At 43.7% G+C, this 16,411-nt stretch overlaps 1 protein-coding gene across 2 annotated transcripts in view; it reads right to left on the bottom strand.

Annotated features, from left to right (window-relative positions):
* The window catches only part of UBR4 (ubiquitin protein ligase E3 component n-recognin 4), a 139,185-nt gene that overhangs the window by 12,355 nt on the left and 110,419 nt on the right, over positions 1 to 16,411 (bottom strand). For both annotated transcript variants that reach the window (XM_021706503.1, XM_008073544.2), the window contains 12 exons: positions 15,095 to 15,216; positions 13,959 to 14,156; positions 13,246 to 13,326; positions 10,360 to 10,447; positions 9,734 to 9,861; positions 8,446 to 8,553; positions 7,811 to 7,930; positions 6,874 to 7,064; positions 5,941 to 6,114; positions 5,455 to 5,554; positions 1,350 to 1,568; positions 416 to 529 (listed from right to left, as the gene is read on the bottom strand). In XM_021706503.1, coding sequence (XP_021562178.1) covers positions 416 to 529; positions 1,350 to 1,568; positions 5,455 to 5,554; positions 5,941 to 6,114; positions 6,874 to 7,064; positions 7,811 to 7,930; positions 8,446 to 8,553; positions 9,734 to 9,861; positions 10,360 to 10,447; positions 13,246 to 13,326; positions 13,959 to 14,156; positions 15,095 to 15,216 — 1,643 coding nt within the window. The remainder of the gene's footprint in view (positions 1 to 415; positions 530 to 1,349; positions 1,569 to 5,454; positions 5,555 to 5,940; positions 6,115 to 6,873; positions 7,065 to 7,810; positions 7,931 to 8,445; positions 8,554 to 9,733; positions 9,862 to 10,359; positions 10,448 to 13,245; positions 13,327 to 13,958; positions 14,157 to 15,094; positions 15,217 to 16,411) is intronic.

Below are 16,411 nucleotides of genomic sequence, written 5' to 3' on the forward strand. Positions count from 1 at the left end.
AGCAACATGGTGAGTTTTGAAAAGCCCAGGTCTAGAATCTGAGAAGCCTAGGCTAGAATTCAGGCTCTGCCGTGTGAAGTTTTCTTAACCATAAATTGGAGCTCTTTACAGGTTTAAAGATAAAATTATCCAGTTTACACAGAGCTCTGAGCACGAGGCCTAGCATATTAAAAGAATCCACTGAATGGTATTTGTCGACAGTGAAGATAATGCAGACTCATGTTCGGATCGGTTTGCCTTGCTGCTTTTATAGAGGACAGCTAGGCTTTTGTCAGTCTCCTAAGATGCAAGCCTTGACGCAGGCCCATCTAAGAATAAAATGGCCTGCAGGAGAGGGGCAGCACCTGGTATAAGGGGGCAGTCTGCGCCACCAAGGCCCATGCCCTTGGGGCGACTGCAGGCCCAGCAGCTGTACCTGGAACTTGTATCCCTCCCTGCAGATGCAACACGTGAGGCCGGGCTCCTCGATCAGCTCTTCCATCTGCTTCAGGAGTGCTGTCTTGGTGACGACCTGGCCCTTTTCATTTGTCTGCAGGAGCACCCAGGTGGCAGGTCAGGAGGGGGTTCCCGCATACCCTCCCACCTAGCTTGGGGATGCCCAGAAACAGGGTGACCCTTCCACATACACTAAGAGCACTACTGCCCAAGGGGAAAGTCCTTCAGTTGTCTTTTAATGAGAGTAAAGACCCAGATTCTTCTCCTATTCTCCTCTTCCTACAGGCAGCACTGAAGCAAAGGAAATCACCCAGCTGGAACCCTGGCAAGGTGCCACCTGCCATTAGCAAAGTCTGCTCTTTGTCTAGCAAGCAACACCAAGTCTCAGCTGCCAAGGGCTGTTTCATGATCTATTCACTGTTCCCATTTGAGTTTTAAAACTGCTGACACTCAAGTGTGCCAGTCAAGGAGAGGGATCTTTAGGACTACTGCCTCCTCCACGGTGGACAGCGAGAAGAGCACAGAGCCCTCTGCTGCCCACTTATTAGTTATGTACCTTGGCCTATTTACTTCACCTCTTAGCTCAGTTAGCTTATCTGAAAAATAGGTATAACAAAATCAATCTTGAGACCTTCAATGAAATCTTACAAGTAAGATGCTTAAGCACAGTGCCTGGCATATGGCAAATCCTTAGTAGACAGTGGTCATATCACCATTTTTATTGTTTTGGTGAACCTGCTAAGTCACACCGAGTCTCATCTCTACATCAGAATAAAGACAGTCCCACCTAGTTCCTTCCTGCCCCTCTGTCCAGTCTTCGCCTTCATCCTCAACCCCAAAGCTATCCGCTATCCCATGGCCATCTCTTCATCAGCAGTGTGGGCAAGAATGTGGGGACTTGGGGGTAGCTTTACCGTCATGCCCAGGGTACCCAGAGCCTTCTGTCTCATTGCCATGGCCATGCGCTTCTTCTCTGCCCGGGTCTCCCTGCGGGCTGCGTCGATCTTCTTGTTTACATCAGGGTGTTCCCGCAGTGCCTCCAGCAGGTTCTCTGCCAGGGTCCCAATGCCCTCATCACTGGATACCTGCTCCAGCTTGTGCAGGTTTGTGATGGAGTCAGTTCCAATCAGAACCTGCCAAATAGAGACCACAGAGACATGTGCCTGCAGTTAAACGTAGACAACCTTCTTACCAGGAGCTTAAAGGTTTAGAAAACCAACTAAAAGTGCACCATCTCATGTCATCTGCTCAGCTGCAGTCAGATTCTTTGAGTCCACACTTTGAAAGACACAGAAAAGTCAGGCTCGGTGGCTCAGCCTGTAATCCCACACCTTTGGAAGGCTGAGGTGAGTGGACTGCCTGAGCCCGTGGGTTCGAGACCCGCCTGGGCAACTGGCGAGACGTCATCTCTACAATAAATCAAAAATTAGCCGGGCGTGGTAGTGCACGCCTGTAGTTCCAGCTACTTGGAAGGCTGAGGCGGAAGGATCGCTGGAGCCCAGCAGGTCGAGGTTGCAGTGGTCGGGAGCAGCCACTGCACTCCAGTCTGGGTGACAGAGTGAGACTCCAACTCAAAAAAAAAAAAAAAAAGAAAGAAAGGAAAGAAAGACACAGACAAATGGAAAAAGTTTTAGCTCTGCCACTGATCTCTGACCAGTTTCTACGCTTTTTAGCATCAGTATTTCCATCTATAAAATGGCCATAATGCCTGAGTTGCTGTAATGATTAAAAATTAGATAACATATGGAATGCATCCAGCATAGTGGAAGTGAAAAGGCACAGGAGATGATACCCTTATCCTGGTGAGACAAGCAGCAGCCCCTGGCAAAGCCTGCATGGTGACCTGACTAGCATGAGCAGGCCCTAGGCATTCATAAGGGACTGCCCTAAGTTCTCCATCTGTGAGTCCTCTGGGTCCACCAAACCTGGGAGCACAGTTTTCTCAACCTAGGGATACTAGAGGCACAACTATTGCAAGTGGGTGTGGAGATAAGAACAAACTTTTTTAAAAATAGCTATCAACAAGAAACCCCCGTGCTTCGAAAGGGTGGAAGCCACTGAACTGTGACGGCACCCAGTGAACAGGGTGGGGAACATCATCTGCTGACGCTCACTGAGAAATATCAAGGCATCAGTGAAATCCTTACCACCCCATCACAAGTGAACTAATAGCAATTACTTCATATCTGACAATAAATGGAAAACAACAACACCAACTTGCAAGGCAAAGGCTCAGCAGTCAGATCACTCACTAGCTCATAAATCTATTCTCATAGCAAGTATGCTTCAAGTTTGTACCTCAGCAAAATTACAATTGCATGTTATCTCATGTCTTCTCCTCTTAAATGCTAAGCCCATATTTCAACTCCTACTGAATTTTCCACAGGTACCCCAAGTTCTATACTCTTGGTGTTTACTGTGTGCATGTATGTGTGTGCACACAACTGTGGTTCAGGTGCTAGAGACACAAAGACCCTGCCCTCATCAAGCTTACATTCCAGATAGGAGGACAGACCATGCATTCAGCATAACCTAATGAATTCTCCTCCACCTTACTCTCAAACCATCTTCCATCTCCTCTGACGGCACTGTCATTCACCTTATCACCCAGTCCAGAAACTGATCAGGGTTCTTGATTCATCCAGCTTTTTCACCTCTCAAGTGTAGCCAATCTCCAAACCCCATTTATTCCAGCTCCCAGGTCTCTGTTGAATCCATCCACTAACTGGTTCAGGTTGCCACTTCTCTCTCTCATCTAGATTACAATGGCAGCCCACCAACTGTTCTTCGTACCCAATCTTACCTCCCTTCCATTCATTCCCTATAAATGGCCAGGGGCACTGCCCTCGGGAGAAAATCCACATTCCTCGGAGACAGCCTCAGCCCCACGCTCAAGTCTCCATCATCAGCTCCTGCCCTGCCTCACGACCCACACACAACTGCTTTCAATTCTTGGAGTGCTATAAACTCTCCTTTGCCTCTGAACCCATGCAGGTGCCATGCTCTCTACTTAAAAACACTCTTTCCTTTGCCCCCTTCCACACCATATCTATTTCACTGTTAATGCATTTGGCTGCATCTTCTGTCAGACAGTAAGCTCCCAGTGGGCACAGACTGTGACTGTCTCCTAAGCCTAGCGTAGGACCAGGTACACAGCAGGTACTCAATAGATATATGATGAAAGAAAAATGAATGACCCGAAGTGCGACTACCAAGTATCTAAATAGATAAAAACATTATTCTAAAGGAAGTAATTTGATTTGATAACTAAGAATAAGTCTGAAAATTAGCTGACTTGAGTTCTAAGCTCACTGTGTTACCTTTGGCCAAATCACAACTCTGTTCCTTGATTTATTCATACATAAATTAGATATGTTACAAGGATATGGAAAACAATGTATGTGAAGACTCTTAACATAGGAAAAAATACCTCCACAAATAAATGCTAATTATGACCACCTCCAATGAGTTAAACAGAAGTTCGGAACAATAGATTTCCATGAGACACATGGAAAAGTCTTTATGGTACTCGAGTTACCATGTTTTTGGAATGAATTATCAGAAGAGATTACCAAATGAGAAGGTGGAACTATTTTCTACTATTATAGAACACTATAATCAGAAAAAAATCCAATCCTGAGAACTCTCAAAATACAACATTTAAAAAAGCAAACAATCTAATTAGAAAATGGGCAGAATACACAAAAACACATTTCACTGAAGAAGATAACAGATGAAGCACATGAAAAGATGTTCAACATCATTAACTATTAGGAAAACACAAACCCACGCCAGAGCACCGCACATCTACCAGAAACTAAAAATTAAAGACAGTCAACCAAATGCTGGCCAAGATGCAGACAAACTGGATCAGGTATGCCTTTCTGGTGGAAATGTAAAATGGAACACCTACTCTAGAAAACAGTCTGGCACTGTCTTAGAAAACAAAATAGGCAACTACTACAAAACCTAGCAATAGCACTCTTGGGCATTTATCACAGAGAAATGAAACTTTATATGAACACAAAAACCTGCACACGAACATCCACAGCATTAAGTAATAGCCAAAAACTGGAAAAAATCCAAGTGTCTTTTAATAAGTGAACAAACAAACCTGAATGAATCTCCAGAAAATTATGCTGAACAGAAAAAGCCAAACCCAAAAGATTACATGCTGTATGATTCCAATTATAAAATATTCTTGAAATGACAAAATTATAGGAATGGAAAATAGATCTGTGGCTGCCAGGAGTTTGTGGCAGGGGCATGGAGGAGGTGGATGTTGCTATAAAAAGGTACGAAGAGGGATCTTCACAGTGAAGAAACTGCTCTATAGCTTGACTGCATCCATGGTGATATTCTGGCTGTGGTACGAGCTATACAGTTCTACACAATGTTACCCCTGGGGAGACTGGGTAAAGGATACATATGAGAGTTTTGTATTATTTCTTAGCAACTGCATGTGAATCTACAATTACTGCAAAATAAAATTTTGATTAAAAAAAAAATCCAGCCCAGGTTACCTGTCCAGGGCCAGTTAGAATTTGGAAGGGGTTTACAGGTACTTCAGCCCAGTGGAGAGAGAGAGATCATGAATGAGTTGCAGAGTGGAATGGATGGGCCTCCCTTAGAACAAAGTTTTTAGCTGCCAGAGGCAGAGCAGAAAATAGTGGTAATGGTATTTAAAACATCCCAGTGACTGTGGCCAGAAACCCAAACTGTTTTATACTCTGGTTAGCCATACTCTCAGAGTCAACTGCTGACTTGTGAGATAATGAAGCTCCACTTAGGACTGAGTTGAATGAGAAAATCACAAATACAATTCACTCCTCACTGCACAGAGACGAACTGGTTGAGCTCTGAGATTTCCTTCTACTCCAGGAGTCTTATGCATCAGGGCAAGTCACGTCTTGAGGTAAATCAAGGGTCGTTAAATTGTTCAGTCAGTGGATTCTATGATTCCCTCACACTGCATGTCCTGTCTGCAGAACAAGGTCCACATGCATGCTGACTACTCACCTGGGTGGCAGGGTGCTGGATGGCCAGACCCCGAAGAAGCCTCAGGATAAATGGTAGGGCAGGGCGAGACAAAAACTTTTTCCAGATGTCAGCATCCAAACTGCAAAGCAAAGGAAGGCTTGTTAGCAGGCCTGGGAACAAAGTTGTTACTTAGAAGCCAGTTGTTGATTCTGGCTTGCTTCAACTCCCAGTACTTGTTTAGTGACTGATTCTCCCAGAGTGCCATGAAGAATCACAAAGAACCACTCAGCTCATCTGAGAAGACAGATGGAAGTGAGTACTCTCGCCAAAAAGCTGCCATCCTTTTCCGACAGCACTCAAAGACTCTGCAGTAGTCGCGCGATCACCTTGCTAGTTTCCAGAAGGGGAAGGAAGCCCCAAGGAGGGAGGGGCACATATGAAACTTTATGCCAAGATGCTGAAGAAGAAGGAACAGGAAAGGGGAAGAGGAGACAAAGCAGCCTCTCTGAGGGAAGGGCTTCGTACTTCTTGGCACTGGGGATGTGCTTTTTCATGTAGTCAAGCGCACTCTGGGTGATCCCCTTCTGGAGAATCAGATCCTTCAGCTGATGCCCATTGCTGTTGTTCTTGATGCCAGCTGCTATTTTACAGAAGCAGTCCAGGAAGACTTTATCATCACCACTGTGATCTTCATCATACCTAGGAGGAAAGAGCAGAGTCTCAGGGTGCGAAAGGCAGAACAAAAGCCAATTGTCATTCTCTTCATTAACAATCTTCAACAGCCTAGAGGATTATCAGACCTAAATGTCACATGATATAAAAACCCTTGGTTCCTGCCACTGTCTCTCTTACCTGCTACATACCCCAAACTCATAGCCTTCTCTTGCATTCTCATGCTTTTGCACAAGTGACTCCATCTTGTCATACTCCCTTCCCAGCTCACCAGACACTTCACCTTCTCTGCCTAGCCAGTTGATACTTAAAAAAGAATTTTTTTTTGAGTCAAAGTCTCCCTTTGTTGCTCAGGATAGAGTGCAGTGGCATGCTCACAGCCACCACAACCTCGACCTGGCGGGCTCAGTGATCCATCCGCCTTCGCCTTCCAAGTAGCTAGAACCACAGGCACATGCCACCATGCTAGGTTAATTGTTTGATTTATTGTAGAGATGAGGTCTCACCAGGTTGCTCAGACTGGTCTCAAACCCCTGGGCTCAGGCAATCCTCTCACCTCTTCCTCCCAAAGTGCTGGGATTACAGGCATGAGCTACCACGCCTGGCCCAATTGATACTTTAAAACAATATATTTTAACTATTGACTCCCCAACTAGACTGAGTCCCTTAAATGCCAGAACAAGTATACAAAAATCTAATAGAAATTTAGGTGATTCTTTCTTATCTCACAGAACTAGTTTCAGGGATTTTGTGGGGACTCATTTCACTATAAATCCAAGAACATACTTATCAAAGCTGCAGTATGGTTTGAATCGCTCCACCAAGATCTGCATCTTCTCCACCTCTCCAAAGGAAAGGTATGGGATGATGCGAAGCAGGCCTTGGAGCACACTAGGGTTGGAGCGAACGAAGGTGCTATTGATCTGGTCCAGGAGCATCACGAGTTGATCCTTGTCACCCGTCAGGAGGAGGTTGCCCTGCAACAGAAAAGTAGGTGGAAGACCCATTCATGCAGTCAGGACTGTGGCTGCAGCCAACATCTGGCCCCTAAAGGTGATCTACTTCCATCAGAGCCAGCAGGAGTAGCCCTAGAAGAACTGTGTCTCAGTACTTTCCGGGGAATAATAAACAGAATGAGTTTCACTGAGAAATTAGTTTCTAAGTTTCTGTGATGGTACTGTTAATAGTTTCAGGCATTATATACCAGGTCAATATACCAATACACTCAAGAGGATAGAGGCTACTGGACATTCATTTAGTCATAGCTCTAGCCAAATCATTAGCACCAATACGGATGGAGGAAGTTATGGGGACAGCCAGAGGAAAGAAACTGAAATGGAAGTTGGAGACCTAGGTTCTAGGCCTAATTATATATAACACTGAACAGCTCACTTCATTTCTCTGGACTTAGCATTTCTGGACTGTGAAATGAAGGGTTGGACTAAGGCCCCTGTCTATTTGCTGGGACATGCTAGGATTCCTTTAAGGAATAGCTTGAGTGAAAGAATATTCTTAGCCACTTTGTTTCCTTCGAATGCAAAGATTCCAAGTTTCAATGCAATGATGTATGAGATAAGTGTATGAGCTAAGTCTTCCCATTCCCATGACTTGAGCAAGTTCAGTTTTCTTGGGTGAGCTCAGCTAGACACAAACAAGCCTGTTGTTGGCCATGAGACAGCATAGGTCCCCAGTGTGTATGGATGGAGGGGTGGGTCCCACTCACCTTGTCCTCACTCAGGGGCTCAGCATTGGACTCATCTAGAATGATCTCCATGATGCTAAGCACCTGTTCAGCAACAGCTGCACCCCCACTGTCCTTGCTTTCTTGCTCAGCTACCAGGGCCTGTGGGAGAAGAAGACCCAGTCACTCTCAGAATAAGACCGCAGCCACTCACAGCTGATGGCATCAGCTCTCAAGGATGCCCTTCATGGCCTTAACTTCCAGACACTGTGCATGCATATTCCAAGAGGGAGACGAGCACATGGGCTTCTGAGATGGTGAAACATTTTTCATAACTCTTTCTTGGCTGCTCTGAGGAGAAGGGCACTACTTTCCCATTTGTGTATATTGGACTTTTAATGGACTGCTTTCCTTTTGACGCTGACCTGAATTCAAGAAAGGAGTACAGAAGCTCTTGGGTGCCCATGGCAGTAGCATGGAGTGGGTAAAGGGGAGTTAGTGAGCAGGAGGAAAAGAGCCAGCTGAAAAGACCCAAGCCTCTGCACCAGCCAGCCAGACAGATGAAGGGCTTGAAGAGGCCCTAAGTTCATTTCATCTGAGCCCAGAACTGAGCTGCTTTTCTCCCACCCAGGACTTCCAAGGCCCACTCTTCATCATTTGCAGCCTGCACTATTTACCAAGTTTAGGGTCCCCAGCATGACATTCAAGGTGTTCATTTCCAGTTTGACAAGCTGCTGCCGGTTGACTTTCACCTTCACGCAATAACTGAACAATTTCAGCAGCACCTGACAAGAAAAGCCATTGAAAATCAATGAGAACCCCTGAGAGTGCATGACATGAGAGCAGCAGGATGGAAGTGTCTAAGAGGGGTCATGTACAATCAGCAGCTGCTCCTCCTAAATTGCAGGGGACACGAGGGAGAAGTGATCCTTAAGGAGATGCGAAAGATGGCTGTGCTCTCACATTAGGCTACCATTTTAAATAGCAATGGTCTCCTGAGGTAGCTCCTGTGGGCTGGGTATACCTCTACCATCTCTGAAATTATAGGAATAACAACATTCCTAATGGAACAGGTGTTGTCATGGAGCCAACTCAGACACTGAACTAATAGTAAACAAAATGATCTCAAAGCACATGGCCTATGGGAGCTCAGAACCAGGTAGGTCATTTAAAGCAAAGCCACAATAATCTTGTTCTCATAGACCCGGGGCAAGGTGTGTGTGTGTGAAAATAATAGGGTAATATTTGTGGTGCCTCTGGGATCTTCTAATCCTTACTAATGAGATTAACTGGATGAACACCCAAACAAAACCATACGAGAAATAAGCTACATTACAAAATCCATTTTATAAGTAATAAAATAATAATAATAATTAATGCAAATGCAGTTATTTGAGGAAAGGCAATCAGATATTGGCTGCATAGTTGAAGAAAGAAGTATCAGAGAAGGTTATCATCACCCTGATTTTTACGGAGAGTGGGCCAGGAGGCAGGAAATATGGATGTCTAAGATGTAGAGGGCTGCCAGGTCCTTCATTGGTTTGCACTGGGCCATGGCACCATGCTGCCCTCTAGGGTTAAATGGCACAATGGAGCTGGGCTCAGGGGCTCAGCCTGTAAGCCCCCGCCTTTGGGAGGCTGAGGTGAGTGGATTGCCTGAGCCCGCGGGTTCGAGACCCGCCTGGGCAACTTGGCGAGACCTCATCTCTACAATAAATCAAAAATCAGCCGGGCATGGTAGCATGCGCCTTAGTTCCAGCTACTTGGAAGGCTGAGGCGGAAGGATCGCCGGAGCCCAGCAGGTCGAGGCTGCGGTGGCCGGGAGCAGCCCCACACACCAGTCTGGGCAACAGAGTGAGACTCCAACTCAAAAAAAAAAAGGCACAATGGCCACAAACTTATTTCCATAGGGGCCTCTCGTAATGCCCAAAGGCTGGTCCTCATAACTCACTGCTCCCAACTCACTGTTAAAAGGTGGCGTCCTTGCTTGAAATCTTTGATCCCTGCCAGTCTGTTAAGCATGCATTCCAGGCCCCCACACTGGGCCATCACACCAGCCATCTTATATACTTCTTCTTCATCTTCTTCTTCATCTAGGGGTGAAGGGAAGCCAAGCAGAAATGGAGGAGAAGGTGAAGATGGGAATAAACCAGCCCAGAATAAGAGCACCCTCTTCCAGGTTGACAGTCCCTTTTCATATCTCCAGTAAAGACACAGCCTATACTATTTTGTTCCTAGTAGGAGCTTTTTAAGGTTCAAGTCAATTAAATTACTCAAATGTGAAAACATAAACACTACTACCATCAAGTGGGAGGAGGAGAAAGAACTAAGTTTAAAAAAATCTAAACTCATGTTTATTGCTAATTGTATTTTTTTCTCCTAAAAGTTTGATTTTTTTTTTTTTTTTAATACCCAGAGGTACCTAAATCAGGCCACAGATGCCTATATTCTTCTTCAGTTGGAGAAAGAATTCCCACAATTCTGATGCAGGAATATAAGAGTATTTGGTGAGAATCCCCATCAGTCCTGGGGAGTGTGCCCCTCATTAACTCCAAACCTCAAGTCCAATGTGCAGCACTATTGTGACCTACCCGTGGTAGAGTCCAGCGACTCAATGAACTCCTCAGTGGCATCACCTAGCAGCCCCCGCATACGATAAACAATCCTCATGGGCTCTCCCTAAGCAGAGAAAGTTGGAGAAAGGCACTGATAAATAGGCCCAGAAAAATGCAAGGAACTACCTGATCTTGTTCATGTCTTAGTATCAAGGTCTTAACTATAACATTTCCTAGAATTCAAATGCATTGAAATTGACTTTAGGAAAAAGGAAGCTAATTTTGTTGAGTATATACTAAAGCTAACATTGCATGAAACATTTTACAGACACTATTTCATTCAATTTTATCAACATACTATGTAATAATACAATTACTTATTGGATGCTTTGCTCTGTGCTAGATTCTATGCTAATTAAACACTTTATTATCCTTTTATACAAGGTTAAATAGCTCATTAAAAGTTATCTAGGTCAGGCATGGTGGCTCACATCTGTAATCCCAGCACTTAGGGACGCCGAGGTGAGAGAAATGCCTGAACCCAGGAGTTCAAGACCAACATGGGCAACATGGAGAGACCTTGTCTCTACAATAAATTAAAAAATTAGATTGCCATGTGGTCCCAGCTACTTGGAAGGTTGAAGTGGAAGGCTCTCCTGAGACAAGCAGGTCAAGGCTGTGGTGGCCATAAGTGTGCCACTGCACTCCAGCCTGGGCAAGAGAGTGAGACCCCGACTTAATTTTAAAAAAAGAAAAGTTATCCAGCTATCAGTCCAGGTTTCATTCCAAACCTATGCCTCCTTCAGGAGTAAAATCTTTCCCTGACTACTACTACCCAGGACATGTGAGGCCATTTAGATCAAAGTCTCAGGAATCAAAACAGAAAAAGAGAATATAGCAGGGTGCCAAAAATATGTATACACATTTTAAGAGATGTTTTCTATGTATTACTTTCAGTTCGGCATAAGCAGAAGTGCCTGGACACTGATGGTAGCCACTTTGAGCACTTCTTATAATTGCAGAAGTCAAACATGATCAAACGTGACTTTCATTCATCACTTATTATCAGTATATATCGAGTATTATAATTTTAATACAGTCTTTCCCTTCTTAAAATGTATATACATTTTTTGGCACCCTCTGTATTAGTCTATGACTACAGAGATTCAGAGGTCTTTATATAACCATACAAGGACAGAGTTCCAAATTTCTCAAAACTATACCCATAACTTGATTGGAATGATAAGAAACAAACCTATTGTAAAGTAGAAGATTACAGAAACTTTACTAAATTGGAGATCAGGAGCATTCACTAAATGTCATGTACTAAGCTAGTTGCTCTAGTATATGTTATTCTCATTTTATAAATGACAAACAGGAGTGCAAAGTCACACTCTATGAAATTAAGTGGGGGCCTTGGCAACATACTAATTTGAGCTGCCTGTCTCCAAGTTCATGCTTAGCTCCAGGAGAGGAAACTCTGGAAGGAGAGAACCTGCCAGAAAAGCCAATTCCAGAAGTGTTTCCTGCTATGGAAGCCCAGTGAGAACTGCCCAGAGAGAGAACCCCCGCAGATGACAGACACACAGAAACAGAACAGAAATAGAAAACAACAGGTCCTAGTCGGTAGCTAAAAGGATAGACGGCTTATCAGGAAAATGGAGGGCAAAATAGGGAAGGGAAGTTGAAAGCCCAGACAAATAGCTACCACAAACTCTGGACCTTGCAAAAGCACCTCTCAGTGTACTAAGCACGCCAATATGAGAGCTAGTGATTCTCAACTTCGTCTTGTCTCATGATTCAAGGAGAATGTCCTCATGCATATTTTGGGTTCACTACCATTTATAAGAGTACCCATAGAAGACTGGTCTTAATTTTTTATGCGCATCGGGGATTAAATCTGTATCATTCTGTTTTGATACTAAAATGTCAGTGACAAGATATATTGGCTGGGACAGTCCTCTGCCTGTCCTGCCAACAGTGCTACATCAACCCAACTGGCAGCAGCCCAGCAGGAAACAGTAGATTCCTAGCTCAGTGGGTGAAGAAAAAGGAGAGAGGCAAAAATGTGTAACAAATTAAGGGCCAAAATTTATGAATAGTAAACTGACAATTTAGTTTCTTAAATTCTACAGAAATATCTGTGACTAAGTATACAAATGTTTGCTGTGCTTCACTGGTATACTAGTTTGTTGTAATTAAGTTATTTATTTGATTCACTTACTAAAGATCCTCCTAATAGAAGAGAAGGGGGAAAACAGCAAGAAAAGAGGGAAAGGTAGGGGAAGAAGAAGAAACAGGAAGAGAGGAAAGAAAGGGACAGAGGGAGATTGAAAAAGGAGAGAAAGGTCAAGTGGAAGGTCTAAAACGTCCACAAGTGGATAGGTAGCACTGTGGTGGTCAAAAGGCCCAGCGTGCTAGCCTTACTTCTTTCCCTCTCCCCACCTCAAGAACAGCAGCCTGTATGAGCCTCAGTTCCCCAACTAGTGAAACAGAAACTGCTCCTAGAAGCAGCTACTGGAAAACGGTCTGCTAAGTGAGCAGTTCCACAAAAGCTGAGAATTAATTTCAGTTGAGAGATATCCATATAAAGAGTACAAGACAGCAAGTGTTCCCTACCACTCTGCATTCTCAGATACCACCTGGTCTCAAATCTTTGGGATTCAAGAACTTACACAGCTCAGCCTGTGCTGTGCACAAACAGAAAATGTCTGTGCTTTACTGAAGTTCTTTGACCTTTGTTAGATGCCTCCAGAGCAGGACAAGATGATTAGTTTTCTCCACACAACCACAAACAGGAGAAGTAAAGCTTACAAGTTCTGCTACAAGCTGGGTAAATGATGATTAACAGCTCCTGCTGGTACAGGTCTGCAGAAGTCAGAAAAGTAAAACCACACCTTGAAGCAAGAAACAACCACATACCTCATTCGTAGTACACCAGACCTTCTTGTAAACCTCAGCCACAGGAAGGTCCAAACTAATGATTTTATTGTTCACTAGAAGCTGAACAGAAAAGTAGATGAAGCTGTAATTATAAGGCAAGTAAATTTCAAGATCAAAGGGCACTTTATGGCAGGGATTCTAATTCATAATTTTTGTGTCATGGACCCCAGTATCAACTCTCCCACTCTAAAAAAAAAATTGCACATGTGCATAACACACAGAATTTTGTGCTTTATTTCAGAGGTTACAAACAACCTTAACCCAACCATGGATTCCAATTTAGAAACGCCTCTAAAGGACCTTCTCCCATCATGAGTCCATTGCAGGCTCAACACAGAAAAAGCAGCTTTCTCTATTTTACCCAGCAAGCTTTTCACCATGTATGTGACAACACCAGACCTAGAGGTTATCTGCCAGAGGGGATTGGATACAGTGCCATAAACCTGCACGGAGGCTAAAATGTGGGTATTTAGGGAGCTCAATTAACTTGGACTCATTGGAAAGCCTCTGCCAAAAGCATGATCATAATAAAAATCCACTACCACTGCAACCAATGGCCACTAACCATTTGCTTACTTCATGCCAGGTACTGGACAGAGCCTTTTACAGGTTAGTAACCTTAGCATCAGGTGAGGTAGAAAGGTAGAATCATTAACCTCAATTTACAGATGAGGAAGTACTATGCTCATTACCTCCATTCCACTATCATCCTCCAGGAGAGCCACCAAGTCACAGTCCTGGCAAATCTTGTTCTTTATATCCCTCATAAGTGGCCCGATGCCTGGCTCATTGCTGCTATATGGGTTTCCAGGCATCCTGCCCTGTAAGAAGTCTTCTTGTTGGGGATCCTTTTCCAGGGTCACAAAGAACTCAGTAACTTCATTCTCCTCCTAAAGGACAGAGAGAAAGATGCATCAAAAGAGATGGCAGAGGGGTTATACCATGCTATCTTGTTGTATGCACACTTTGAGGGACACATCAAATTCAACAAGCCCTTTACATATTTAGAAATAGAAAGGAAAGGAAGTTCAGAGGTCATTCAAAAAACCCCAAATATAATTCAAGTAGCCTTAAATATAAAACATCTCCTCTAAACCCTACGGGTGGATTAGGAGACAGAGCCTAACAAAGCAAGCAAACAAGTGACATATGAAAACTCTATTGCTGAACTGGGGTACGGGGGTGGAGAGGTGGGTGGATTTTCCTTCCTCCACCTGCTGGTCTCATTCAATGCTAGCAAATCTGATGACTCTGTCACTGATGACCCTGAAGTCAAGAAGAGAGTTTCTCTATGTGACATGATGCTTACATACACCCACCCCTAATGATCTCTCATCACTAACTGATGAGAAGAACTGGTATTCTTTATCCTTCCTCAAAAATGGAAGGGGGTCTTTGGATCATACTCTGCTTCTATAGAGATCAGGCTAGGGAAAAAAAAAAAACATACACACTACATGTGTACAAAACAAGAGGTGGAAAAAGAAGGGAGTGAAAACATCTTTATGCTCTAGTTCAATACTGCTTCTTCCACAGTACGTTGGATTGGCTAAGCAAGAGGATTTTGGCAACAGAAGTCAGACGAAGTTTCAAAACAAAACAAAAGATTCTTGAATCTAGAAAATAAGACCAAGGAAGGTCATTAGATTTCCTATCACTAGGAAGAGGAAAATTGCTTCTGTTTTATGGCAGTGGATCTTCCTGAAGTGTGAACTAAATGGCCCATAGATAGTAAGATTTCTATGACTATATCAAATCACCAAGAGGTTTCATGGCAAAGCAGCTCATGCCAACACTTGCAAACCATAGGAAACACCACATTGCTTACGGGATAAATGATGCTGCAGAGCCTCTCAAAGATGAAGACAGGAGTCCGGTAGTCATCCAGATTGTAGCGCTTGGCTGTCTCAATGCACACAGCCATGAAGGCTTTGGTTTCCGACTCTGTACCTGCCAGAGATCAAAGTGGCCAAGTTAGTTAGGAAAGAGCCTTGCCCACGGATACTGAGATAAGACTTTAAATGAAATTTGCTGACAGATTCCTTCTGCTTTGTAAGTCTTTAAATGCTCTACATAGCAATATCAATAGCTCAATTGGAAATCTGATACTGATTGATTTTATACCCAGACCACATTTGATTTGAAACTCCTAACACCCTAGACAACATACTGCATCATGGTTAGCTGTGTACATGTCTTGCTCACTCTCTCTTTCAGGACAGAACCTCCTTGAAGAGAAGGCCTATGTTTTATTCAACTTAGCATCATCCCCTTCCCCAAAACAGGCACTCAAAAAATGTCATATAATCCCAACTGTATTTCAGTCAAATCATAGGCAGTTATAGCTTTAAGCTTCATTCTAGAAGATTAGGTGGACTGCTGACTATAAGCCAAAAAAATAATTTCATGTCATATAAAAGGGAGAAAAATATGGTTTCTAAAAGAGTCCCATTGAGCAGGTCACAAACCAGTTAAACATGGCTGATAAAAATGGCATCAGAGGACTTACATTCAGGCAATAAGATAAATGGGGTTCCCTGGCCTATGTCTCACTCTCCACCACTTAAAAACAATTTAAAATGCTGGCTAAAAATGTAACAGTGAACTGCCATACTAGCAAAGAAGAACCAAAATCCAAAAACTAAGAGGAATCAGAAACCCAGGGAGCAAAACACTGGTCAGTTTGTGCCCTGAGCTTTAGTTTACAAGACCTGCCCAGATTTGACAGCTGGATAAAGCCCAAATCCACAAGGTAGGTAGTCTAGCAGGAACCACCTCCACCCCTACAAACACAAATCTGGGACCTCAGAAGAGCTACACCCTTGGTGTAAGGATCAACTAGAAATATAACTCTCCCTTTCTCCAAAACAAATAACTGAAAGGAAATTGTCTTTCCTTAAATTTTAGCAATGAGTGGGGGGAAAAAAATCTTCTCTGAGACCTCGTGGCAAACCATCCACTCATAGGAGTCTGTAGCTCAAATCTCCTACTACCTAGAAAGTTGGAAAAACCTGAAGCTCAGAACTGGGACAGCAGTGCCCTGCAATGCCTCACAGAAGCAGTTATAAATTCTCTCCGGAAAAATTCATCTTTGCCCGGGTCCTAAAGAATTTCTACAGATAAAGTTCAAAAATATGAGGTCACA

This window comes from Carlito syrichta, unplaced genomic scaffold (assembly GCF_000164805.1).
Source record: "Carlito syrichta isolate Samal-C Ts95f unplaced genomic scaffold, Tarsius_syrichta-2.0.1 Scaffold115711, whole genome shotgun sequence".
Taxonomy (NCBI): Eukaryota; Metazoa; Chordata; class Mammalia; order Primates; family Tarsiidae; genus Carlito; species Carlito syrichta.